Source organism: Rattus norvegicus, chromosome 10, assembly GCF_036323735.1.
Source record: "Rattus norvegicus strain BN/NHsdMcwi chromosome 10, GRCr8, whole genome shotgun sequence".
NCBI classification, from domain to species: Eukaryota; Metazoa; Chordata; class Mammalia; order Rodentia; family Muridae; genus Rattus; species Rattus norvegicus.
In genome coordinates, this window is record NC_086028.1 from 50,363,123 (window position 1) to 50,390,928 (window position 27,806).

At 44.8% G+C, this 27,806-nt stretch overlaps 1 protein-coding gene across 3 annotated transcripts in view; it reads right to left on the reverse strand.

The window, feature by feature from the left end:
* Myocd (myocardin) overlaps positions 1–27,806 on the reverse strand; it is a 94,464-nt gene that overhangs the window by 30,767 nt on the left and 35,891 nt on the right. For 2 of the 3 annotated variants that reach the window (NM_182667.3, NM_001414232.1), the window contains 3 exon segments: positions 13,440–13,601; positions 16,600–16,675; positions 18,268–18,323. In NM_182667.3, the coding sequence (NP_872608.1) occupies positions 13,440–13,601; positions 16,600–16,675; positions 18,268–18,323 (294 nt within the window). 3 annotated transcript variants of the gene reach the window in all.

The following is a 27,806-nucleotide window of genomic DNA, read 5'->3' on the forward strand; positions in this document are numbered from 1 at the left end:
CCACTCAACTAAAGCATCACTAATTAGAAAAGCCAAAAAAAAAATATGTATCTCAGAAACTTCAACCTGACTCTTATTTTCTCAGTACATGGACTATGTCTTCATGTCTAATATCTTGTGTCTTTGAAAGTTCTTCGGCAGCTCCCACCATCTCCCGGAGGCTTCCTCTGTCCCCAGAGGCTTCCTCTGTGCCCTGGGTGGTCTTCTAGAGCAACAGAGACAATTGTGCTACAAATGGAGGCTGTCCGACCAGATGGAGCTATAACATTATCCTGATCTGTTTCTCACATTTTTACACCACCCATTCCCTGTCCAGTTTACTGTCCCAAACAGGACCCAATGTGCCAAAGCCATGGAGCTCTCCTGACCCCATTCTAAGCACAGCTCTTTCAAAGGAATTTCAGCGTTAGCAGGAGCCTTTCCAGCCCCCGTTCTGCAATCACACTCACAAGAACTTTTGACTCTCACTCAGTGTAGATAAGAGACAGGAGCTCTCACCGCCGCAACGGCTAAGGCTGTGAGGAGCTGGGAGAAATGGAACAAATGTGGTTTGGGGCTTGTCATCGCCACCACTGCTGGCATGTGTCACAGACTCTCATGTGGACATCCGAGTGTCAAATCAGGAAAGAGGCCAGGCAAGGACACGGCAAGTGGAAACTCCAGTGACTAGCCCAGTGGGAAGCCCATTAACCGGGAGGAGCTTAGAGGCCGGGACATCTGCTCTCTGGGTCATGTGTAGAAGTCAATATTGTTGTTATAACTATCAAAGAGGAAGTTTGTGCTAGAAATTCATGTAGCACTAAAAATACCTAATGTGCAAATTCTACTTCACAGTAAAGCCATGGGTCCAATTCCCAGCACTGAAAATGAAATTTTACTTCACACACACACACACACACACACACACACACACACACACACACACGAATATCCTCATTTAAAAAAACAATTGTATAGTATTCCATTGTATTAATGGGAACAATTAATACTTATACTTTGAGGTGGGTATTTTGTGTGTGTGTGTGTGTGTGTGTGTGTGTGTAAATAGACATAGGTAGGGTCTTTGTGCTGAGAAATTGTCTTATCATTTAACAGTAATCCCAACCCATCCTTACACATTTTAGAACAACAACAAAAAAAGTTTGGTGTCAAATGATTGTCCCCAGAAAAACAAATACAGACTAACACAGACTGAACAGGTTATATGTCTATACACACATTTGAATACAATTAGTGAAAAAATAAAAATGTGAAAGATTAAAAAACTGCAGAGAATAATAGAACTCATTTATTGACCTAAAAGCCCAAATAAATAAATGTTAGTATTTTTCATACTTGTGTCCGGAAACTGTTCTCCTCTAGTTAGAAAGACTGGCTGGATATGTGCCAACCTCTTGACTGGAACCCAGAGTCTCTCTTCTCTCCCTTTAAGACTCTTCTCCCGTAGAGCGCTTACCTAGGAAGCGCAAGGCCCTGGGTTCGGTCCCCAGCTCCGAAAAAAAGAACCAAAAAAAAAAAAAAAAAGACTCTTCTCCCAAACACCCACCCCACTCCTCCAGGAATTCAGAGTTAGTCCATATACTGTTCTCAGAACAGTGTAAGCTCTGCGGTCTGTGTGGGTCGTTCTTCCTGCATCAAGATTGACTCCGTACGTTGTCCCTTCTCAGGGGAACCAACACCTGAGTCCTCCTAAAGAAGCTCCTTCTAGTTGCTTCTGAGAACATAGGAATACATTGTCTATCCAACCCATTTGGAAACATCATCGGAGTTTAAGTTACAATTTATATATACATTTAAAGTTTTTATCCCTGTTAAAATCTTTGCGTGTGCCACTGAGGACCAGATAGACAAGAGGAGGTGGGGTGAGTGTCTGCTGCTGCCCACCTGGGAGATCATAGCGAGCCTTTGAGATTTGCCCAGCTCACACCCTGAGCTGACGCTGCATGCGATCCTACCAGCCCCAGGAGCACCATATTCTCTGCCCACCAGAACACTCTGAGACCTTTATTGTCTCAGGCTCTCCCCATTTCTTTCACTATGAGGGGATTGGGTCTTCTTCATGTGGTCTGATGCGTCATGTGACAGAGATGTGTCTGTAAGAATATGGCATCCCAAACGTGCAAAAATTAGGGAGAAATGAACTGAATTGTGAAATTGTCCCACATTCTAACAAGCAAGGAGAAAGAAGTATAATGCTTTTTTTTATTCCAACGTGATGCAATTATGTGTAAAGGAAGGGATAGGAGAGGAGGAGAAGGGGGAGGAGGAGGAGGAAGCAAACGAGAAGGAAGAGGAGGACAAAGGGAGCATGAGAGAGAAAGAGAGGAGGATGCAGATTTCTGTAACAGAGCCAGCTAGCATAAAACAGATTTGTTAGTCCTCAGACAGACCTGGAGAGCCAGGCATCTTCTGAAATCTGTTTGGCTGATGAGGACATGGAAAGTTCTGTTTTCGGAAACTGTTTAGTGACTGAACTGGGGATGGATTCCCAGCCTTTGGACTCTCAGAGTCACTTTACAGAAGAGGGTGGTTAAACCAGTCATCCTCCCTGTTAGCCATACAGCCCTTGGGTGGAGCCATGATCAGCCTGCCTCAGTTGGAGGGCAGAGAGCGCACCAGAGCAACAAAGGATATGCCTCTGTCCACATAAACTGGAGACGTCCCCCATGAGCTGATGCACTGTCCACTGGCAAGGGGCAACCTGAAGCCAAGCCACTAGAATGATTTTAAAAAAGACGTCTAGAAGTAAAGAGCCTGGAATAAGGGGGTAGATGGTATTAGCTTGCTGTCTATCGGTTTCACATTCTTGGCATTGACTAGGACTGACAATTGCGGTACGTATAGTGTTACACAGTGTTTGTGTGGGATTAAGCATGGAGTTAGTAGATAGGTGACTGACAGAAAGGGAGAATGAGCATGGATTATGTACAAATAGTATTTGATTTTGCAGGACAGACTGGAGTAGCCTGAACTTGTCATCTGTGGGGGGTCCCAGCATTAAGCCTCTGTGGATATGGAGGAATGACTTTCTGTAATCAGTTCTATTTTTCCCACAGAGTCTGAAGGGAGTGGGTTCTCAACTGTTTCATCCACTTGCACCCTTCACACTTCAAGAGGAGTAGAGGTGATCAGATAAGATATGGTAAAGAGGCTGAAAGTCAGGAGAGAGAGAGAGGTTGTCTGTATCTCCCTGGGACAATCAGAGAATCTGTCACAGAGATGTGGCCTGGAGAGTGTCCATGGCAGTTAGACAGAGGAGCTGCTGATGCAAAGTTGTCTAAGAACTCTTGGAGAGGAGGGGGCTTGGGTAGACCCTAAAATGACTGTCAGCTATGGACAGGACAACGGGAGGGTGCAGGGGCTTGGATGGTGGCAGAGGGAGGAAGAGACGCAAGAGGGACCGATGAACAGAATTGGTGTAGGGAGGCAAAGAAGAAACTCTATTAGCTAAGGGAGAGAACTATTCTAGGAGCCACATCCTACAGAGTTATAGCCTAGGAGACTACACCATCAAACCTTCTACCAAATCAGTTAGAGTTTCCCTGCTTAAGCCAGTAAAACGAGGAAGCCACAAGCACACGCAACAGAACACATAGAAGTTGTTCACATCCACAAAAAGAAGCAGGGTGAGTGCCACAGCCCCAAACGTGATGTCTGATACCCAGAAAACATGATGTAGCCAGCTCAGGTTCTGCCAACAGGTTCATTTGAGGACCACCAATGGCTGTGCCTTCATATGGGCCACCCCAGTTCCATCACCATCAGGTTTGCAAGTGATTTAGGTTTGCCACTCTCTGGGCAGAAGAGACTCTTCTTCTGCCCAGGGAGCCTCCACATAGCTACACAGCTGTTCAGTTCAGGCTTATTGAAGAATCCCTCAGAGCTGCTGCTGCTGCTGCTACCACTGTCTTACTTTCACAAGATGCTTGAGGCCCTTGTGGGTTCTAGAGTTGGAAACACTTGGGCACTTTCCTTTTCTTGGTTCTGTCACCTCAGAAGGAATTTGAATATTGGCAACTTACTGGGGCTCAGTTTCCCTATCTGTAAAATGGGAATAATGAATAGACCTACCTCTCTAGGTTTTAGAAAATAATATCCCCAAAGCACTGAGTCCCAGCCTGACGTGAACTGTTCAATCATGTCTAGCTGTTATGGTAACTGATACTGTTTTTGTTAGGAGCATCTGCCATTCTCAAGTTTACCATTGTAAAAAACAAAAAGACCACCCAGGAAGCAGTTTATTCTATGGTCAGCCTCTTAAACGTCAGTGAAACTCCATGGCAAGGAAAACTCATTTGTCCACAGAGAATCATTCTGGGAAAATACAGACTCAGCTTTCCTAGGGTAAGAAGAAACTCTGTCCTGGACAGACTGCCCTCTTTGTTGGGTCAAGCCACACTGCTGCAGATAGGGACACAGGTCACCTTTTGGTCACCTTATCTGTGTCCTTGTGGAACATTCACATTGATTGCACTGCATTATGACCCTGGGCCTCTGCTCCAATCTCCCACGACAAGAGGCTGGCTGAGAACTGCTGGAGAGCAGAGTGCTGGCTATTGTCCCTCCAGACACATCAGGCAGTGTGATGACAAGGACCTGCTCTGAGAAGCCCTGACATCATCCTCCGGCTATGCCCACAGGACTGGCTCTTGGCACCAGCCCCTTGGGACCTCGACTCCCCCATTCCCTGGAAGCGATTAGATGAATGAGTCAGCTGTACTTTCCTGTGGACGCACGTTTAACATTCCAAGATTAAATGAGATAATTGGAGGCCTGGTTACTCTCTCCCTAGAACCTGCACCCAGGGCTGTGAAGGCAGGGTGGGGCACAATGGGAGAGTGCACCTCCTGATTTTCTACCATGGAGGAGTTAGCATCCTGAAGGGTGGGGGGAGTGGTGGAGCTGTTTTTATTTGAGGACAAACTGACCATCCCTAACATCCTCCAGAATGAGAAAGAAGCAAAGTGTTTCCCAGGGGAAAATGCCACAGGTCATTCACACAGACGTATATGTTGTTTTTAATCCTGCCCATTGTCAAGGAGACTTGATGAGACCCAACAACACACTATATATAGTCTCTAACAACACACACTATAATATATAGTCTATGGCCTGGTGGATCCTCTAGCTGAAGCTTAACTGTACTCAAAGGACATCAGATGTCTTTGTTATAAAGTGGATGTGAATTGGTACCCTGAGAGATGAGTTCCATTTTCTCAGATCCATGACACCTCAGAAACTCCCCTTGCGTCTCTTGACTAGACGTCTCATAACTCAGGAGAAGTGCTAACTTCTATGTGTATGTGTCACATGTCAGTTCTAGGAACAAAGAACAGTGTGAACATGACATACTCCCCTTGTCCCCTTCATGGGACAGCACCCAATATCCCTGTGTGTCACCTGTCAATACCTCCTGCTACCCCTCAGGGATCTTGCAAGATATCCCCAACTAACGGCCCTCCTCCTCTCAGGAGTGCCAAGATGGATTCTGCGAAACTGATGGTGTTCAGGTCACCCGGCATCATCCATGCAGAATCAAAGGGCCACTTTCTTCCCTTAGGACCCACCCTACCCTTCCCAATCTGCCAGCTCCCCAATTTTAAAACCCTACCCTACTTTTCCCAGAGTTTTTCCTCAGAAAAGCATTTGACATACATGCCAGGGTGTATTTCTTTCCCCTAAGGATCATTTGTACTTTGGAAGTGATTTCTCATTGTGGAATGGTAGAATTTTGTCCGTGAGAAAGTAGGGCATGCCAAGGCAAACAACCCTACCATCTGGCATAGGGCCATTGTTATTGTATATCTGGCTTTAAAAATGCATGATCAGTGTCAAAACTCCTTGGTCTCTGAGCATGGACTAGGTTCTGAGTGAGTTAGAGAGGCTGATTTTGAATTAAGTCTGAGGGTCACAGACAAAGACATGTTGAATAAAGAGGCCTTCAGAAACATGACAGCTGGAAATGGATGGCCCTGGCAGGTCACACATTGGTTTCTATATTTAAAGGTTATGGTGATAAAATGAATTTATCTTTGACAACAGAGCTACATATTCTAAAACACTGGGTGAATGGAAACTGAAGTGCTGACTTAGATGGAAAACCTGGTCCAGTCCAAAGACAAGGTTAGAAACCTTGCAATTGTAGCTGGAGTCCAGGGTCCTCCTACTTTTTGAGGACTCCAGCTGGGTTTGGTTTGACTCAAGCCAGGAGTCAAGCATCTGGACAAAACCCAGCTTCCTCTGGAGCTAAGGGATGCTGGCATCCTGTGAAGAAACTATTTAATGATCATGTAATTAGAAACTATTAACACGTGAGAAGAACCCAGGGCTCTCAGTATTGAGGAGCACCTGAGTAATAACGGCCACTTGTAAACCTAACAAGGCCATTCTGCATTATGTAGAGAAGTTATCATTCCCGTGGACATGGTGTTGGTTATAAGCCATGTCCTGACCTGATGAGGTTTTTCACAAAAGGATGATACACGCAATCAGATGCTCTCTGAGGGGTGGTCTCACGTCTGAGCTTTATCTTCCTGCACATTATGCTGTTCCAGAGATATGAGAATGAGCCCAGCTAGAGTCTCTAAAACTATATTCAGAGAAGAAACCCACAATTCAGAAGGGGGATCAATAGTTGGCATCCTATAAGAAGGAAAAGTCTGTGGTAGGAAAAGGGTTGGGGTTGTTCAGCTACTAGAGAGTGACCTGGGAATGATGAGAAAACCTCAGGTGGGAAGGCTCACTGTCAAAGTGTCCTTTCTTGTGTTAAGAAAGGTTCTAGATCATTCTATCTTAGGTTTTGATTAATCCTGGAGGGAGGGAGACAATGACATAGTAGGCCTCTCAAGTCTGGCAGGAACATAGAAACACAGCTGGAGAGAGAACCACAAAGTATAAACACAACTGGACCGGCACGTGCACGAAGAAGAGGAAATACTCAGACTCTGGGGCTGATAGAAAACACCACACAAGCTCATCCCTGCCTGGCCACAGAGGGGATGTGGTCCCCAGGAGTAATAGGCCAGAGAACAGGCTGGGTCATCTCTACTGCTGGGAGGGCTCCAGCTGCTGTTTGTACAGACAGCTGGACTCCAGGCAGCCTAGTGATGTTTCTAGTATATGGTCAAGTCTAGAAGGGGCATAGGGATGGGGGTGGAGGGACAAGGACTCTATTGTGTGCTAGTACCCACTTCTGGAATTTTCTTAGACTAAAACAAATGTATTTGTAGCCACCTTCTCCAGCTATTCCTTGTCTATTCTGCACAGATTCCCTACCATAGAGCAGCCTTGAGCTCATCCCTCTGCTCTTTCTATATTGGTTTGTCATGCCCTGAACTGCTACCGCATTTAGCAGCCTTGACCGTGATACTTAGCACACTTGCAGCTTCTGATCACTGATCAAGAGTTTAGATTGGGGTCTGGCACATCAGAAGAGAGTCAGCAGCTATTAGGAAGAAATGCATCCATTTCCACGCAATCTTATGCAGTCTGTCAGTTTAGATCCCCGTATGTGTTGAAGATGTGTGAGTTTGTGCTTTCGCCTGCACTAAGACCCACCGGAAGGTGCCACTGAGTATCTGTTTTTGCGTAATTGGGGGGCTCCCTCATATCCAGCAGTTAAAACAAGAATTTGTCACTTTTCTACCCCACTCCTCCACTTGTATCCCTGCCTTGATGAGCAGTGGCATCATTAACCTTGTTCAAGAGAGAAACCCATGTATTCCAGGGCAATCAATTAGCATGCGATGTTGGTCATATCACACTCTCTTTTCATACACTCAAATGTAAGACTTTTCCCAACTCATCAGCTCTCAGCAAACAAGTGTGTCAGCCTTCCAATGGAGTTCTGACACACACACACACACACACACACACACACACACACACACACACACCCCACACACACATTCAGTTTTGGCTCCCCAGAACCAAACTTCCTGTGCTATTACCTTTTTTTTAATCCCTCAAAAATTATGTTTTCTCACCTGGACAATGGTGGTGCACACCTGCAATCCAAGCACTCAGGAAACAGAGGCAGGTGGATCTCGAGTTCAAGGCCAGCCTGATCTACAGGGCAAGTTCCAGGACAGTTACATAGGGCTGTTCAGGGCTATGCAGAGAAACCCTGTCTTAAAAACAACAACAACAAACTAAGATAGATAGATAGATAGATAGATAGATAGATAGATAGATAGATAGATAGATAGATAAAAATAAACAAGAAAGTTATGTTTTCTCTAGCTAGGGAATTTAATGTTTTCTCTAGCTAGGGAATTTAAAAAATGGTTCTATCAGTATCCTTGACTGAGAAGAACTGAGATCTTGGAAGACACGCTGTAAACTGCTTTTAGAATTTAACCAACTTTTCTTCCATTACTGCCCCGCCTTCCTTCCTTCAGGGCTCAGCTGGGACTCAGAGCAGGTTCCTGGTGGACTCCTGATAATTGGTAAGTAAGTCTTCAGCATCTAGCTAGGTTTTTTGTTTGTTTGTTTGTGAGGTGTGTGTGTGTGTGTGTGTGTGTGTGTGTGTGTGTGTGTGTGTGTATGCGTGCCTGTTGTGCACATGTATGGACTGTGTGAGGAGTTCAGAAGGGCTATCAGTATCAGTTCTTCGTCAATCACCCTGTTCCTTATATTTTGAGGCAGACTTGCTCACTGAAACCGGAGCTTGCTGGTTTGGCTAGACCTACTGGCTAGCGAGCCTCAGGGATCCTCTTCTCTCCCTTTCCCCAGTGTTAGGATCACTGGTATGTGCCTCTGAACCTGGCTTTTTATGTGGGTGCCGGTTTTCATGTCTGTGCCAACAGAGCCATCTCCCCAGCCCCTACCTCATTCCTTCCATCAATCATTTGTGTCTACCTGCAACAAACCACCATAAGACACAGTGATTAGTGCAACAGAGAGAATTACAGATGAGGCAGATGAGGCTCTGTGAGAGAGGGACAGTATCTGCAGTTGTGTGGCCCAGGGTCACAGAGCTGGGGTTCAAGGCCAAGCTGGTACATCCCAAAGCTCTGCTTTGTGGTGGTCGTGGGTGCATCTCAGTGCCAGGGGCACTTGCTTTAGCATTTGTGAGGCCCTGGATTCAACTCCCAGCAGGAAAAAAAATAAAGAGAAAAAGAAGCAAACAAGAACAACAGCTCTAGAAAGCAAAGAGCAAACCATGTGTGCAGCTGTCCTCAGACAGCTTCTCAGCAAGCTGGACCTGAGGCGAACTGAATTCAAGCAAAGATATGGAGCCAATGGATCTTAAGAATAGAATCAGAAACTTCTTTATAAGAAAAGAACCAGACTGACTTCTAGTGAAGTTCACTAGGAGAGAGGAAGAGACAATACCCTGAATGTAGTAACTAACAGTTAATTAACATGAGAAAATGGAAACCAGGTTCAGAGATACCTAGAACTACAGTGGCCAACACCACATACTACTGGAGACCCATGGACTTGGATGTGCAGGAGGAGGAGGAGAATTCCCAGCATGGGGTAAATCATACAACCAATATAAGGTAAAGATTTGAATACACATGTAACTATGAGCGTCACCATAGAAAGTCATCGAAGAACAACTCTCAGGACAGAGACCAGGCAGGCTTTGAAGACATGAGCTGGGAGCAGTCATGAAACCGATCATGAGACCACACTTTCTGTCACTCAGACAACTTCAAAGGCAATTATCAATTATCTTGTGACATGTATGTGGATAAGTCACCCACAACTAATGACAATTTGACTTCACGATAATGCCAAAGCTGTAGGCTTTCAGGAGGAACTTTACTGAGTAATTTCATGTTTTCCTGGGCCAGCTATACCCTCTTCAATTCTCTCGGTCTGCTGGTGGCAACCGTAGTCAGCCACAGTCCTCACAGTGTGAAACAAGCCCCTCTCCACAGTGTGGTGAGGGTGGGATGGTCTAGGCAGGGATTTGCAGGAGTTGTGAGCATATTTTCAGCTTGGGATGTGTCTATTTGCACGTGACCTCACCGTACCACTAGGAGCATCTGCGTGGTTTTGACGTTTAAATCTGGCCAGAATGTTGGAACAAAAACATTAGAGAGCAGCATTATTCACGAATGCTGTGACAGGATGGCTATTTATCAAAGGCTCTGTTCCCCTTTCCACAGTGTGGAGTTTCTGCTGTGGAAACAGATGTGGCTCAGCCAGGGGGACCTTTCTCAGCCTACGCACTGGTCTCACAGCGAGCCTAGTGTAAGCGAGGTTTCATTTTTAGATTTCACTTGCTAGAACGAGTGGGTGACAAAGCGCCACACTCCGCTTCTAAAGAAAGTTTTATTGGAAGACAGCCATACCCGTTTGTTTACTTGTTGCCATGGTCACACACCCCCCAAGGGTGCGTGGAGCCTATAGTTTACTATCTGGTCCTTTAAGAAAAGGAGCCATCCTGCCTGGAGGATGGTGGGGGATGGTGGAGGATGATAGGGCAGTCAGAGTAAGGAGTCTGAAATGGAGGACTCCTCTTGGTGGAATGCTCTTCCTGGACTGTTAGAACAATAAACAAATGCCTTGACATACCAACCAATATCAAAATCGGTGTGGATACCTAAGTAAAACCATAGCAATTTCTAAAAACAGAATCAGGAGAGGTGGCTTCCGGGAGTGTTGGGTCAATTCAGAAAGGAAGCAATAGCATGTGACTTTGTCACAGGCAGAAACTGTCTGGGCATGTCACTGGTCACTGTCACTTCCCACCCTTTGCAAGCAATTTGCTTGGTATCTTCTTCAAATCATCCTTATAGGAGAATACCAAAGGCACCTGTCATATAGGAGGGTGGGTGACTAGAGACGGACAGCTAACAGAGAACCAGAGTGAAAACTTGTGTGCATCGAGCCCTGGCAATGCAAATAAACACAATGCAGATGGCATGACTTGCTGTAACCTTTATCAAACAGGGTCTTGTTGTCCAGCCCAGTCTGGCTCATGTTTGCTACCTCTGGCTCCTATGAAGACATGTCAACCTATCAGTAATAATGGGATTCTGCTAAGCAAGAGACGCATGACTATTCGATAGCCTCAAACGTCATTATTTATTGTGCATATATGAATGATATAGGTTTTATATGCCATATACATAATTGATATATAAGGTATGTGTTTCTCCTGCCCATTTAAAAACAGTCACCCTGCTATATCTATGTAGTAAAACTTTATTTTATTTATTTTTGTTTATCATCTGCAAATTTTTTATCAAATTGATATAATCTACAAATCTATATACATCTTGGCATTGTTAAATGACGTACAAAAACTATTGAAATGGTAGTTTGCATGCATGGTTTTAGCACGCCATGAATTGTATAATACATAGGTTTTCAACTACCAGCCAGTGCACACAAATGGAGCAGGAAACACGCTTCATGTGTAAACATAGACATTTCCACTTAAACAAGATGAACTGAGAAATGTATTGGGACTATTAAGAAAATCTTTAAAGATGCTAAGAAAGGTAAATATGCAAAATGTATGTTTCCCATGTCACAGGACCTGACTTATGACTTTGTTATGGGAAATAGAAGGATTGAATGAATGGAAAGGGACTTTGTGTTTCTGAGTTGGGAGGATCCACATGCTTTAAACACATGCATTCACTGTTAATTAAGCTGTAAAGGGGTTGCATTCCCAAGCAAATTTTGACAGGAGCAAAAGTAAACGTGTGAAAAACTGTCCCTAAGTTTTATCTCTAGCATACTTCTGTAAGAAGCCAGGATACGATAGACAAAGAAGACCAATGTGAAGAAGTTTGGGAAGCTAAATGTCAGAGTAAATTATAAAATCCATCACAAAATTCTAGACAAAGCAAAATGACATGTGCATCTTCATCTAAGTCTTGACATCTTTGCAGAGGCACTTAGATTTCAAATGTGAAAACGAGGGACTTTATAGGTGTAGTCGACGATGTAAAAAGTCTATATCCTTGATCTGGAAAATATTTTCAATGCAAACAAGTTTAGAAACTATGAAGAAAAAGATAAAAAGATGACAGAGAAACTTGGAAGCACTGTGTGTAAAATCAGGATGCACAGGCTGACAGGCTGGTAAAATGTCTGCCACACTAATGAAAGACGTGGGGTTGTTTGTTTGTTTGTTTGTTTGTTTCTGTATAAGTACAACATACACAGAGAGACACAGGCACCAGGAAGAACAAAGAAAGGGATACCGGCTAGCAACGCAAAATCTCAGGGGAAACTGCAAAGTCAGTGTGAGGCAAAAGTGCAGATTAAAAATCTTTAGGCTCTAGTAGAGAAATAAGTGACAATTTTATAGTCATGGAATAGAATGTTCTAGAAATGATGAGAGCCGCTGAATGGCGTTGTCCTACCCCTTTCCTGTCTGATGAAGCAGTGATGAGGAGCATGCACTCCTGAGAACAGTAGGTCACGTTCAAAGACATTCAGTGTGGAGGCAACATGTGAAGAGGACAGCCGGTCACTGGAAGAGGATCCAGTGACTCTCCTGGAGTCCCTATTTCCATAGTTACACATCCCCAAGGCAGCATCCACATTGTCTTTGAACGGATGTGTATGACCAAGTTGTAGACCAACTCAAAGGTAACTCACAATAAATACAGTTAGCGTAGGATGTCCTGGCACATGTTTCTGATGACATATTGAGATACTTAAATATCTATTGGCAAATAGTATCTTATAAGTTCCCCCCAGGACACCTATGGGTCTAACTGAAAAAGAAAATCTGTCTCCCCTCTCCCCTCTCCTCTGCTTACCCAGGTCCAACTTTGCTTAGACGAACTCTAAGCAAAGTATTTGCAGGCTGCTCAGATTCACCTGAGGTCAGTTGGTCAAACAGTCTAAGGAATGAACTATGTTTTTGAAGAAACTAACCCGTGAGTGTATCATTTTGTCTATGAGTGTTTGGCCTTGGGGATGTCACCTAAGAATTGTCAGTTTCACATGTATCTTATATTTTTGGTTGTGAGCCTAGCCTTTAACGGCTGAGCCATCTCTCCAGCCCCACATGTATCTTAATGTGAGCTTTGCTTGAGAAAGCCTGGACCTTGTCATCCCCATCTCTACCACCCCACACAGCAGCCAAATGGCTCTTTCTATTGTACCAGGTCTCAACACAGTTCGCTCATTCATTAGTTTGGTTTGTAGATCTCACTTGGAGCCCAGATTGAGCTTGACATCATAGCAATCCTCCTGTCTCAGCCTCTCAAGCGCTGGGATCATAGGTGTGAGCCGTCATTGCTGACTCCTTCCCTGTCTTCCCTCCCACCTCTGCCTATTTAACAGGAAGTAGAAGATGGTGGACCTCTGGGTATGGGGTATATGCTTGGGGAACAACCCATGTCATGGGTCTACCAGTGGGATGCTCAGAACGAGGTTCCCAGATTGCCAGAGCTATGGCTGCTCTGGCATTCACAAGTGTGGGATGGGCATGCCTCCCTTTCCCCGACCCAAACTACCTTTTATAGCCTCTTTCACGGAAGAATCCATAGGCAGAATGTTCTTCTCCACCAGTTCCAAGGGCCCTGGGCGGAGAGCAATCTTCTCGTTGAGGTCATCTGCAAGGCGGGCTCTCTTCAGCTTCATCTGAGCAGTTGGAATGGATCTTTCTGCCGTGGAGGCTGCAAGGTTGAAACAGACAGGATCCGTTTTAGAACTCGGTGTCATTTTGTTTGGTTTGGTTTTCTGGCTGCTGGTTACAAAACACTGTGTCACACCATGCTCTACCATTTTGATAATTTTTCAATGCGAGCATCATCACTTCACAGGGATTAGCACCAGAGAGCAGACACTTCCAAATATAGGCAAATGAAGATGCACAGGAAAACTGGAGAAACTCGCCTTGAGAGGATTTTTTTTTTTTAAAAAATGCTATTTGGCAATTTTGTAAGCAAGCAGTCCATGGGTCCCTGTGGCTTGCTTGACCTTAGGTTCCTAGCTTTTGAGAGCAACTGGCACAGACTGGGTGTGCAGCAAACAAGATCTCCTGGTAATAGTGTGTGTGTGTGACCTTCTAGTGGTTTTAGCTTTGTCAGTATTGTGATACTAAGAGGCAAATGTTCAGATCTGTTGTAAAAGGCGAGAGAGAGAGAGAGAGAGAGAGAGAGAGAGAGAGAGAGAGAAGAGAGAGAGAGGGAGAGAGAGAGAGAGGGAGAGAGAGAGAAGAGAGAGAGAGAGGGAGAGAGAGAGAGAGAGAGAGAGAGAGAGAGAGAGAGAGAGATAGGCAGAGAGGCAGAGAGAGACTAGTGTGTCTTTGCTACATCAGGGAGCTAACTCCTAATTTCTGTTTGGGAGACTAGAAGGCTCCATGGAAGAGACAACTCACAGAATGAAGGGCTGCTGGACTGTAGCACCTCTGTGCACCCCAGTATCATACATGCCAAGGGTGTGTGTGAGAAAATAAAATGAGCTGGAAATTCCGCACCAGGCGTCTGCCTTCCCAAGTTGTTTGTTTTTATTATTAGATCTATACTTTTTCTTCCCAGAGCTGGACCGTGGATGCACATATTTACATGTTTAGTTTGAGTTCCCAGAATTTTGTCTATGAATACTGCTTTTCTTTCCTGCTGTTTTGACTAAACACCCTCTAAGCTTTTTCTTATTAAATCATTATTCCTCCAAGCCCTTGGTCTGGTTGCTATGTGATATTACACTCAGCAGAAGATCCCCCAATTTACTTGGGGGATCACCGATTGCTGAATTTTTTTTAACCAACTTCAATATTTCACCTCCAAGTAACTCTCTGTTAAACACCACTGTATACAAACCTTTACAAGCTCAAGACACATAGTCAAGGCGTTTGACACACTCTGCCAAACTGTCCTGTAGCAACACCGACCGGGCAGCACCCCACCAGCCGGGTGCAAATGCCTGCATCTCATGCATTCTGGTCACACGCAATATTTATTTTTATTTGCTAACTCGACCACAGAGAGGTCTGTATCTCATTTGAAATGGAGTCTCTCCTGCTATTTGTATAGCTGTAATTTTGTGCTGACACAGCACCGGTTCCCAGGGTCTTCAGAGATGTCACTGTGAAGAAGGTAAAAATGTTGTTACGTATGCCTGAGGGCCCTTAGAACTCTTCACGGCCTTTCCTCTGCGTTGTGCGCCATCTGCTACTTTCTGTCTTACAGCATCTTGCTTACTCCACGGTTGGAGAGAAAGTCAGTAAGCCAGCAAAATCAGAGATGATGCTGACCAATGGGGAAAGGCTTGCAGTTCCACTCTATCTCGGGGCCTTTCTTGTCCTGGAAAGCTGCATCCAGTCTTGGAAGGAAATATGCGTTCTGGAGCGAGCACGATGCTGCTGGGTGCATGCTGCCCCTCCACCTTAAATGCTCTTCCTTCTTCCTGAACTTGCTCCCTGCTTCCTATGCAAAGGTCCTTGCTTTCCCTTCTCCGGGCCATTCTGAGTCAGATGTCTCCCTTCCATGGCCTCCCCTGCACTTTGAGAATGCCATGCACTTTCTCTCTCGTGCTGGGTTCTGAATGCTGATTCTTGTGCCTACCTCCTCTGCTACCCTGGGAAGTTCTCTAAGAGTAGAAACCCATGTCTTACTCATCTCAGCACTCACACAGTCAGCCAGCCATCACCAGCGCAGCACTTTCTCACCGAGCAAATATTTCACAGGAAATGTCAGAGCAGAGGCTGAAAATCTCTGAAGGTGGGCCCCAGTGGTCTGAGGGTCCCTACTGCAGGAATGGCATCTCCTTCCCTCAGGTGTCAGGCGATGGTGACAACTAGGTGTTTGCTTTGTTTCCCCTTCCTGAACATGGTGACCGCACCCAGGGTAGGACTGCATGGATCAGCATTGATTTTCCTGCGATCCTTATCTCCTGCACACTAGAACATAAAGCCATCCACAGGGCAGAATCAAACCGCTCCTTAACGAAAATAGGAACAGCTAGATGATACCTCTCGTGTCTACAAAGGACACTGTGTGTGTGCTCTGTGAAGTTATGGAATCGCCTGGCCTTAGAGCGGTGGTTCTCAACCTGTGGGTGTTAGATCTCCTGTATATTAGATATTTACATTATGCTTCAGAACAGTAGCAAAATTACAGTTATAAAGTAGCAATGAAATAACTTTATGGCTGGGTGGGGGGCACACCACAGCATGAGGAACTGTATTAAACGGTCACAGCATCAGGAAGGTTGAGAACCACTGCCTTAGAGTCAGGTAGGAATGGCACGGGTGAGTCTGGAGCCCCAATTTTGAGAATGGCTGGATGGCTGCTCAAAATGGCCTGATGAAAAGCTGGGGTGTGTGCATGAATGCTTGTGTGCAGTGTGTGTGTGTGTTTTAGAAAGATTTTTATTTTATTTCATTAATTTATTTTTGGAGATGCTTTTTTGTTTTTGTTGTTGTTTGTTTGTTTGTTTGTTTGTTTGAGACAGGGTTTCTCTGTGTAACCCTGGCTATCCTGAAACTCACTCTGTAGAACAGGGTGGTCTCAAAATCAGAGCTCCTGTCCCGAATGTTAGGGCTAAAGGTTTGTGCCTCCACGGCCCAGCTTGGGAGAGGTTTTTTAAGGGGCTTAGCCAGTACAGAGACACGGAAATACAAAAATGACCTCCCACTAGGCAGGTCCTACTTGATGACTTATGCAGCCTTACCTTGGAGAATGTGCATATTAACCAGGCTGGCACGGTCCGATCTGTTTCTGACCTTGCGCCTCAGAGAGTCTTCAGTCTGTGGAACAACCACACAGAGAATTGCACTAGTTTTAACTTTCAAAAAGTCTCAGTTTCTCTCAAAGAGAAAACTGTACTCCTTGAACGACAAGTGGAAAGTACCCCTTTCTCCCACGTTTCCACAAAGAAACAAAGACTCTTAGTATGAGAAAGAACGGCAGAGGGGTGAAAAGCTTGGGCCCAAGACAATGTCTGTAAACACAATGGCATTCTAGGTCTGGAGATGTTTTACTAGAATTGACCTCATTGCCTCTTAGAATCGTCTCTGAAGCAGCCGAGGTCAGAGATGAAATATTATAAACATGCTCTCCGATCTGACTCCATATAACCCTGGCCTCTGGTTTGGCAAAGTGTGAACCCTGCAAATTCGGGCTTTGGGAGGCACTTGGGGAGGGATGGTTTGCCACATCTCTGTCACGGAGGAGCTGTCTAAAGGGATGAGAGGCCTCGGATTCCTACGCCCAGGTTCTTCTCCCTCCCCATTCATGGTCTTCCATGACTGACAAGTATGTTGTTCACTATTCTGCAGGGCGAGGCACCACAGCCACTCACAAGCAACTTGGAAGAACTGCACAGCCTTGCTCTTCCCCTCTATCCACAGCCCGGCTACAAGGCTGCAAGCGACAGGCCAGAAAAGACACCAGTGTGTCTTTCCCAGCTTTCTGGAGGTACAGATGGCTCCTACAGCATATTTATACCACTGAGAACAGCAGGTATAGAAACCTAGTTATTATAAAGGTACCTAACGAGTATGTCAACTTTTGCTTTAAGTGAAACAAAAAAATGAAACAACCTGTTGCCTAAGTGAGAAGATTAATGAACATCATTCTTATGTTGCTTCAAATAAACCTCATCTCCAGACTTCACCTTCCTACTGAACACACATATGAGAAACTGACTCTTGCTAGGAACAACTGTACCAAAAGATAAATCAGTGAGAAGACCACCTTTCCTTCTCCTCTTAAGGATGTTTGACCTCTAGTATATTGTAGAGAAAGTATCTTGTGCATTGTCAATAAAAAGCCTATGGTCTATGGCTTAGGCAGGAAATAGAAGGTAGGACATTGGGGAACATAGAGTATTCTGGGATGGAGCCAGCTGAGGGAAGATTCACCCAGGAAGATGTAAGGAGATAGACACTTAGTAACCTGAGCAGAGGTAACCAGCCACGTGTCAGAATGTAGGCTAAAGTAAATGGGTCCTCTTAAGTTAGGATTCTAGTCAGAGGAGAGCCTAGCTATATGGCCAAGGTATTTGTAAATATATTTTGAATCTGAGTCTTATTTCTGAGAGTATGGGGCTGGAAGGAAGAATTGGAAAATAGCTTCAACAGTCTATCTTTGGTAATTGTCCTCTGATACCAAATGGTTAAAAACACTTTTTCTTAAGGTGACAACTAGGAGTCTTAAAGCTCACACATTAGATGTCATTTTCACACGTGTCTTTGGTTCATGGGAGTGAGAGTCCATATTGGTGTGAGGACAGGGACGTGGCCATTTGGAGATCACTGCACACACTCAGGCCTGCGTTTCAGCATTCATATCGACAGCCTGTCACCCACTTTCAGAAAAGGCAGTTTGCAAAATTTACCTTGGCACTATCCAGTTTTTTCCTCGGGTCATGGAACTCAGTTGGACTTTTCAGGGCTGTAACAGAAAGATAAAGAGGTGAGCAGAGGCTGGCGGGAGGCACGGTCGGCACTGCAGGGCTGCTGTGTGCTTGCTGAGCTAGGCACAGTCTGGAAGTGATGGCTGCTATCAGACCACAAGCAACAAAGAAGAAAGGCCTGGAGGTCGCCAGCTGCCCGGAAGGCACACAAGACAGAGGAGGGCAGAACTCAGACCTAACCCAGGAGGAGCAGTAGAGGCAGGCTTTGCGACAGGAGGAGAGGTGGTGTAGGCAGGCCATGCCAAGTTCTGAGGAACCAGAGGGGCAGGGGATAGAGTGACACTAGTTTATGGGAGATACTAAGTGAGGTAACTCACATCCTCATTGACTTTTCTGTGCCCTTAGTTCTAAAAGCATGGTAGGTGGCTGCAGTCTGAGGTGCCTGGGGCATACTGGAGGAAGAGACTGTACTTTGGATGTAGGATGTGGTTGACCATGGGCAGCTGGTCCAATGAGGGTGTTGAGTGAGAAGCAGAGATTCATATATGAGGACTAGGAGGTTACCATGAAATCTAATCCCAACCCTAAACGAAATGCAATAACTGAGGTGCACAAAAATGGGTTGATGTGCGCGTGTGCGTGCGTGCATGTGTGTGTGTGTGTCCCTGTGCATACGTGCATATGTGCACGTGTGTCTGTACGCATAATTGCACGTTCAGTCCTGAAGATTGCACAGGAGGAAGCACAGCTCCCCTATAACCTGGTGGAGGTTAAGCCGACATGATCTGCCTAAGTACCGTAGTGGTGCTACAGTAGCTTCTATGTAGTGGCTGTTTGGGATGTTAACGAGTTATGCCCTATTAATTTCTCTGCCTCACTCCAACATTAACAATGTTGGCAAAAAGCCCAATTGTCCCAGGTGGTTGCTTGATACGTAGTTCGTTGACATTATTTCTTCTCACTTTGACTGGATCTAAAGGCCTTTTTCTTAAAGGAAAACGAATGAATATTTAGCTTGAATATAACATTTCACCCTGACCTGGATGTTGATTTTTTTCAGCTTCTGTTTGATTGTCAGTTTCAGTCATAAAGTGGGCTTCTCAGCCATATTTTACTGTAGGCACACCCTTTCTTCCTCGACTTTTCCTAGCCAAGGGATTCTGAGAAACAAGTGTTTATTACTATTGTGGTTATGCATTTCCTTCGACAGGAATCTGGGTACCCTTGTGAAGGAGGCTTGCCTTTTCTCACATTTGATCCCTGGAAATTTACATGGGGAATGTCTGGCGTGGCTCCCCCCTCACCAGGTTACCGGGTCACAGAGTCTACTTAGCCCTCTGAAGTGTGAGCTCTGCACCCATAGGTCTTTACCTCTGTCCCCTCACCCAGTGTTCGTGGAATTAAGCATTATGCGTTAGGTATGGTTAAATTACTTTCATCAGCAGTAAAGGAACTGACTCTGATCTTTACTAATGGTCAGGAAGAATAACGTGTGTTTTTCCTGGAAGGTCTCCCCAAAGGGCACAGGATGACAGCCTTCTACTATTGCCCACATCCTAAGCCAGATGTGTTTGTCTTATAAAATTCATTTTGTTATTATTGGGTATGCATTTGTATGTGTGCGGTGCACGTGGGGACATGTATGAGGAGGCACAAGTGTGGAAGTCAGAAGGCAACTTTGTGGGTGTGTCTGCTCTCTCCCTTCACCTTGGTGTGAGTTCTGAGCATTAGACTCACGCTGTCAGATTTGTGAAGAAAATGCCAGTAGCCCCTGTGCCTTTTGCTGGTCTTCTCAGTTGGTTCTAATTGGGTTTGAGACCTGAGAGGAATTTCCTGACTCTGCATCCTCGAGACTCTTCAGGTCTCACTCTTAGAGCCTGTCACTTCCTTGAGAAACGCTGACGTCCTCCCCCCCAAACACACCCCCAGCACTGGATTTTACAAAGCTACAATTCAGTACTATGTTGCTACCTCTCCTGTGGAGTGATTGACACAGTTGAAGTTTTCAGCTATGGTAGAAAGCTATGTTTGAGGTCTTGGGAAGAATACAAAGTGGTCTACATGCTGCCCCCATCAATAAATGCTCCCCTCAGAGTTTGCCGTGGGGGGTGGGTGTGTTATGGGGCACTAGCTTGAGGTCACACTGTGGAAAGCTCCCCTGCAGTGGCCCTGGGGTTGAGATTTGCCTTCTTTGTGACTCCGGAGAATGTGGGCTCTAGCCATTTCCCCTCCAGGCCTCCAAAAATCATAATGCCTCCCTCAGTTGGTTTTTGTTTTTTTTTTTTTTTGTTTTTTTTAATACACAAAGGACCACTTTTGCTGCCAGCCCAAGGAGTATCAAATGGCAAAATTTCGTATTTAAAGGACAATGACATTTAAGATGGAAAAGGAATTTGGATTTCTAAATTAAAAAAATAAGTCCATGTGATTTCAAATTAGAATTGGACTATAAATCCAGTCAGCCACACATCTGACTTGTTCCCCCTGGAGGAAGATTAATCGTTCCTCGCAGGGGAATTCACGTTCTCGCCTCGGCGTTCAGTCGCAGGCTATTCCTATTTCTGTCCCTACAGCTCCAGCTAATTTGGGTCAGCTGTGTGGATAAACATTCGCCTAGATAAGAACAGGCCTCCTGCAGTCTCTCTGTTCCACTCTGACTTCAGGCCTCCAAAGGGATGCCATGAGGAGGAGGCCGGGGATTCTGAGAACTCATTTAAGGCCAAAGAGGGCTGTTTTGCACAAGGCGGGGCTCCGGTGTTGATTGACAGCCCAGGAGGCATGTCGCTGACTCTCCTCTAGGGAATCTCTCAGGGCCAGGCCCAAGGAGAACTCCTAGTACTTTATATTAACACTACTGACTAGAGAAAGAGGCAGATGCCAAGGGCTACATTGGGTCATGCCTCAGTTTTACGTGCAGGCCCAGGGACCCGCCATTCCCAGCATCATTTGGGAGACTGTTAAGAGACATTCCAACCCTTCTACCTCTGAACCATAGCCTCTAAAGTTCTAGGGGTGAAGCATAGAAACACGGTTTTGAACAAATCCTCCACATGATGTCGATGCCCAGCTTTAAGAACGTGGGTGGAGCTTGTAAAGCCAGGACAACCTCCTGTGGAGGGTTCTGATGGAAACAGTGAGCTGTAGAGAGAAGCGCTGGATGGGGCTTGTCACTGGCTGGTTTTCAGTACTGTACAAAATAAATAAATAAACGAAGGAAGTGGCAGAGTCAGCCCCAAGGATGCTCAGGTAAATAACACCACCTCTCTTGTCATTGCTGCGGGGAGTCATAGCAATGTAGGTTAAAAATGCTAGCTCCTGTGGAAAAGCATTTGATCATTTATTACTTGAAATTAGAGACATGAATTAATAATATTTAGTAGGGTATGCGTATGGATGTTTCACCTGCGTGTATGCCTGTGTACCATGTATGTGCCTGGTGCTTGTAGAAGCCAGAAAAGGGTATTAAATCCCCTGGAACTGGAGCTATAGATAGTTGTGTGCTACCATATGGGTGCTGGGAATTGGACGTAGGTCCTCTGGTAGAGTAGCCCAATACGTCTTAGTTGCTGAGCCAGTCTTCAGCCCTCTACTGGACGGTTCTCTATGGGAGGAGATAGAGTTATTTCATACATGAGACTGGAGATGCTGTGTGATCAAAGGTATCCTGGGTACCTGAGAATATAGGAACTAATTAATTGAGGCTTCTCCTTGATGGTATAACCTTGAGCTAATCCAGTAGGTTTTCCGCACTTTGGCTTCCCACTTATGAAATGGACTTCATAGTGTTTACTCACTCTGCTTTGCTTGTAAGGCACAGCAGACCTTGAGTACGTGGTCCCCTTGAGCAACCAGGGTACAGGCTACATGTAGATGATAACAACTTGGAAATTATTTTCTATGTATCTATCTGTCATCTATGTCTATTTCTATATCTCTCGAGGGAAACTGGGTAATAAACTGCTTATTCTGTGCCAAAATTATCATTTTAAGTGTTTGAAAACAATGTATTTGCTCAGTGTAGCTGGTGGCATTTAAGATCTGTCTTGCACATGTATAGAGTTTGACCCAACATGCAATACTTCGGAATTTCTCCCCTACTGGCTATAAAGACAAATTCAAAGCCAGTCTTTAAGTAGACTGGTTTTCTACTTTTTTAAGAAACAGGCAACTGGGAAACTGAAGGAGAGATAAAGGACGAAGGAGAAGTCAGAATTGATCCAGCTTTGCATGACAGTTCAGGGTGCCTTTCCCTAGTTCTGGGGTGGGGCAGAGAGATGTTAGGGAGAAAGGAAGAGGCAGACAGATTAATCCCCTCGTGCCGTGTTCTGCTCAGGCAGCCAGTCGTGTGTGGTAGGTGATGTGGGGGAGAAGCCAAGTCAGCTGATGCACTGAGGAAAGGCAGAGATTCTATTCAGCGAATGTCTCAAAAACTATGGTGAGGCTGCGTGGGGAGTGGACGTGGGGATGGCCCGTCCTTCTTCTGGCTATTCGGGAGTGCCACAGAGTTCAGGGGTTTACCAAGGCTTTGCAGTAAGTATGTGGCTGATGTAGCTTGGATTAGTCTGCAAAACAAATAAAGGCAGCACCATTCATAGACAGCTCCTTGTATTCTTGAAATTCATTTACATTGATCAGATCATTGGACTAAAGCTGCCCAGAAATCCCACTCTAGGCAGAGGTGGCTTTATCTGAAACCGTAAATACAGACTGACCTCTCTGGTCCCCAGGTCCTTTAAAACCCATTCCAGTTCCTTTCCTTTTCTCTTCCATCCCAGGAAGATAGCTGTATTCCTGTACATTCTGAGCTTGCTCCCCATTACATGCTCTTTAGTATCGGAGGAAGAGGGAACACTGGGATTCCTCCTTCAAATCCCCAGGTACCCACATTCCTCATGGGTCCCATACTTTCCCCAAGTTATCAATAGAAACAGTGATATGGGGCTACTTGGAGCTCCTTATAGCCTGCAAGTCCACTGACACAGAGACTGTGTCTGATTCCCATGTGTATGCCCTACATATAGCCTTACTCCTAATAGATGCTCGTAGCTCTATGAACGTTTTAGTGTATCTAGTTATGAAGGCTGAGAATCTTTTATCTGAGGGCTTTTGAAGGGGTCAGAACAAGATGGAGCCATTGAAGCCATTGAATCAAAGACTGGAGCAAGCCCAAGTCAGACCAAAGCCTAGCACAGAGATGAGAGTAGCACACAGAAACTTCATATCTAGCACGGGAGTGATTGGCAACTGGTAGCTGCTGGGAGAGGAGAGACAGTTCTCTCCAAGACTGTAGCCCCTTACCCATTCAAGAACGTTTGAGCATCACAAATTGGTCTTTATGAGTCTAGATAAAACAGCATGAAGTTGGTTGGCTAGAGAAGCTGGGGTGTTTCTGGGAAGAGTTAGAGGAGGGAAAGTGATTATAAACAAAACCTTTAATGCACCTATCAAAGAAATAATAAAATGTTTAAAAATAAAAGGTATCTGCCATGGGTGAGTGATTCTCAGTGCAAGAAGTACAGGGAAGAAATAGATATGAAAACAATGGGTACCCTTGATGTTTCCAAGGAAACAGAGACCCTGATCTTGAGCCTGCAGGCCACTGAAGACATCCTTCCAAACCCAAGCTTCCATGGAGGATCAGGCAGTTCCATTTTGAGAATCATATGTGGATCCCAGAGATAAGTCTAAATAATAAAGCTTTAGATTCCATGGCTGTTTGAAAGTATGAGCTTCGCAGCTCACTGTGGAAGCTAACTTAGGGTATGGCTCAGCCTCCCACTCGGGGTCCAAGAACACCTTTCCCATTATTTAAGTTGTTCTAAGGTTGCATATCGACCTAAGAAGACATCTGTCTTCACTGCTGTTCAAAAGATGATGTGTTGAATTTCATTCAAAGCACCAGAAAAGCTGGAAACCTAAATTTATACAAGCGGGGACAAAGTGAGTGCTTTTTAAAGTGACTGGAGGGATTGAAAAAATAAACCATGTTGTTGTTACTGGTGTGGACTGTTTGTTACTTAGCAGTGACCTCACAGCCTGCCTGCCCAACGCATGGCAATGAAAAAGGAAGAAGGGGATTGAGCTCTGTCAAGCTAGATTGGAAAAGGAAGAAGGGGATTGAGCTCTGTCAAGCTAGATGGGCTAGCCAACTGGAAGGTATACCTTAGTCCATTGAGGTCAGAGAGGAGAAACCTTAGAGTTTAATCATCACTTTGAGAAGAAAAAGTGGGATCTGTCCAAGGCTAGGTAGTGGAGTTTGTCATTCAAACTTGGTCACAGTAATACATCTCATCGAGACCATTGGTCATTCTTCACCTTTTCCTACAGGGTCTTCACAGTACTCAAGATGGAAGCCAGGGTCTTTGGGGCACGAGAGGTGTCTACTCTGTTATGAGTTACACCTCAGCTTTCTACTTGAATATTTTTAGTCACAATGACTTAAGTTCTTACAATGTAAAGTGATTTCTCTTAAACATGTGAGGAAAAGGGTTTCTGTAGGGCCTGAGCATCACAGGTAGAAAGGGGGTCTAGTCTCTGTGGGCACTGGACATCACTGGTTCTGACCTCAAGTCTGCCATATTAAGAAAGGGTTGACATCTCTGCAGTTACCAGACTCTGGAGACAACCAAATATAAAAACCAAAGAAACAAACAAAACCAACCAATCAACCAACCAAAACAACAACAACAACCAACCAACCAACCAACCCAACCAACCAACAAATGAATGAACAAAAACTCAGAAGAGATTCTGCCAAAGCATGGTAGGTGCTCCCCTTAACCATATATGTGACAATTTAGAGCAACCCACTAACTTGGCCATTGGTTTTATGTGTAGACAATTTATAGTAAGTTGTAAAGCTTTCAGAGAAAATTATAGCTACTTTGCATCACAGGCAAGGTAAGGTTTTACAAAATAATCTCATTTTCTAATACTTAAATCTTGTAAGTTAAAGTGAGACGGACCCTGGGCAGCCTGGATCTGCTCTAGGACATCTGCAAACTCTTTCAGGCCTTCCCCTTAATCTTTATGAATGTTAAGGAGGGGTAAGAATTTGACCACCTTGAGTACGTCTCGAATGTCTGCTGAAGAAAACTCTGCTCTAGTGAAGAATCCTAGAGGCTTCTAAGGAAAACAAGGAGAGGCCCAGGGAGTGGGCACAGACTATCAACACTGTCTTGGCCAGCAGATATATATATATATATATATGGTTTTTCTTAAAATTTAAAGCCTTAGGGAGAAAATCACAGTATTAGCAGATCTTTGGGGACTGTTAACTTTTTGGTTTTTGTTTTCTCCCCCTTCCCTTCCTGTTCCTTTAAAACAAACAAACAAACAAATTCAAAACATTAAAATAATAGAATAAATTCTACTGTGGCAGACTGTGGGACCCCACTGAATCAGTTACTGTCACCTTTTCCCCTAGCATTCTGAGTCTCTCCAATGGACCATCTTGCCCATTTTTGTGTGCTTCTCTGTGCCTGGCTCTGGACTCTGTACACAGTTAATAACAAAATGTGTTAAAGAAGACTGACTGCCAGAGACCCCAAGCCTCATGGGTTTTCTCCTCTCACCACCATTTGCCTTTAGGCATGTGCCTGCCCTTGGTGCACTCCATGGCAGTTTAGTGTCCTATTATGAGTCTGAGCCTGCCAGCAGGGGAAGAGGGCTGGATTTTTCCTAGTTTTCTGAGGAAAGCTAAGAGGAACAGGTCCACCCACACAGGGTCTTCAGTTGTACGAGACACCTGAACATTTTTCTACATTAGGAGCTCTGTCCTTAGAAACTCTGCTTCCCAGGAAGTGGCTACAAACTATATCAACCCTTTATCTTTTGGTTAAGTTTCAAAGGCAATATTTCATTCTTTGCAGGACTTCCTGGACGCCCTGAAATTGTCTCAGTGACCCGATGGACTAGTCACAAATTCTCTGTAAGTGTTTTTAAAACATTTTGTTCATATCCACAATATTTCAGCCTGAAACTTTCAAGAAGAAAACATCACATCTCTGTTTTGTTCCTCCTCATGAAGAGATGATTGACCTAACCCACCCAACACAAGAAGTGTGGTTTGAACTACATCCCCAGGATCATCGCTGTCTTTGCCTGCAATTGCTTACTCATTCTGTGGAGTCCAGCCTCAGCCTCAGCATTCAGGCATGGGCAGTGAATTTTCTTGTAAAACAGTGGTGACCTCAGACGGACTAAAAGGTTCAGGTGTGTGTGTGTGTGTGTGTGTGTGTGTGTGTGTGTGTGTGTGTGTGTGTGTATGTATGTTTGAGAAAGAGAGAGAGAGATGGAGAGAGAGAGAGAGAGAGAGAGAGAGAGATGGAGAGAGAGAGAGAGAGAGAGAGAGAGAGAGAGAGATGGAGAGAGAGAGATATTCATCTACTTTTGCAAAAGCGAGGACAGGGAGACAGTGCTGAGCTTTGAGGGTCTGGACTTTTCTGCCATGACCAATCTCAGATCCCTGTCTTCTATCTTCCTCACTTCAGGGGTGCTGACCAGGCTAAAACACCAGACAGGAGCTTGCTGCCTTCTTCCCCAGCAGAACAGTGTTGAGATTACAGGGCCATCTGTCCCTTCCGTGCTCAGGAAAAACCGCTAAAACGCTTTGATCCAAAGCTCCCTGCTGTTGACCATTTGCAGGCTTAGTTATTAAGGAGGCTACTTTTAAATTGCAGAAGCAAGAGGCTTTGAGAGTCTCAGTTCCAGGCTCTAGTATTCATCCGTAGTAATCACTGTCTGTCAACAATCTGAATGCTGTGTGCTCCACCCTGATGCGTGGTGTGACAGTATTGCACAACCATCCGGATTTCTGCAGGTGTCATTATCAATAGTGACGTTTTTAATTCTATTTGGAGAGTTAATAGGACGTGGAAGGATTTGAACTGTGATTTAATGGGTCCAGAATACCTTTCCCTATACTTTACTAGATAACCAAGATTTAGTGTTAGTTGTTAGAAAATTTCAAATTGTCTCCTAAAACCAACGATAATCCTGTTTTGACCCACTTTTGGGGAAGTAGTTCAAAATACTGCTTATGTGCAAACAGTATTACAACTGGATCTTCAAGAAAGGAATTAGTTGACAACATTCAATTAATTGTGGACTTAAATAGCCGAACTCAAATCAAAAAGATAGACATACATACACACCAACACACACACAGACACATACGCGCGCGCGTGCGCGCGCACACACACACACACACACACACACACACACATACACACACAGAGAGAGAGAGAGAGAGAGAGAGAGAGAGAGAGAGAGAGAGAGAGAAGAGAGAGCGAGCCTACATTTGGTACTTCTAGAAGTTTCGAAAGTAGAAGAGCCAGGGATGCCCATCATAAACTCAGTTGATCCTGAGAGTAAATCTACCATATTGGAATCCTAGGAATTACCTCTGTGTAGATGAAGAGAGTTGGGCAAAACATGCACTGTATAGATTTCTGCAAATACAGATTCCGAGGGCTCTTGGGTGAGAGATACACTGACTTAGACTAATTGATCTCTAGTTA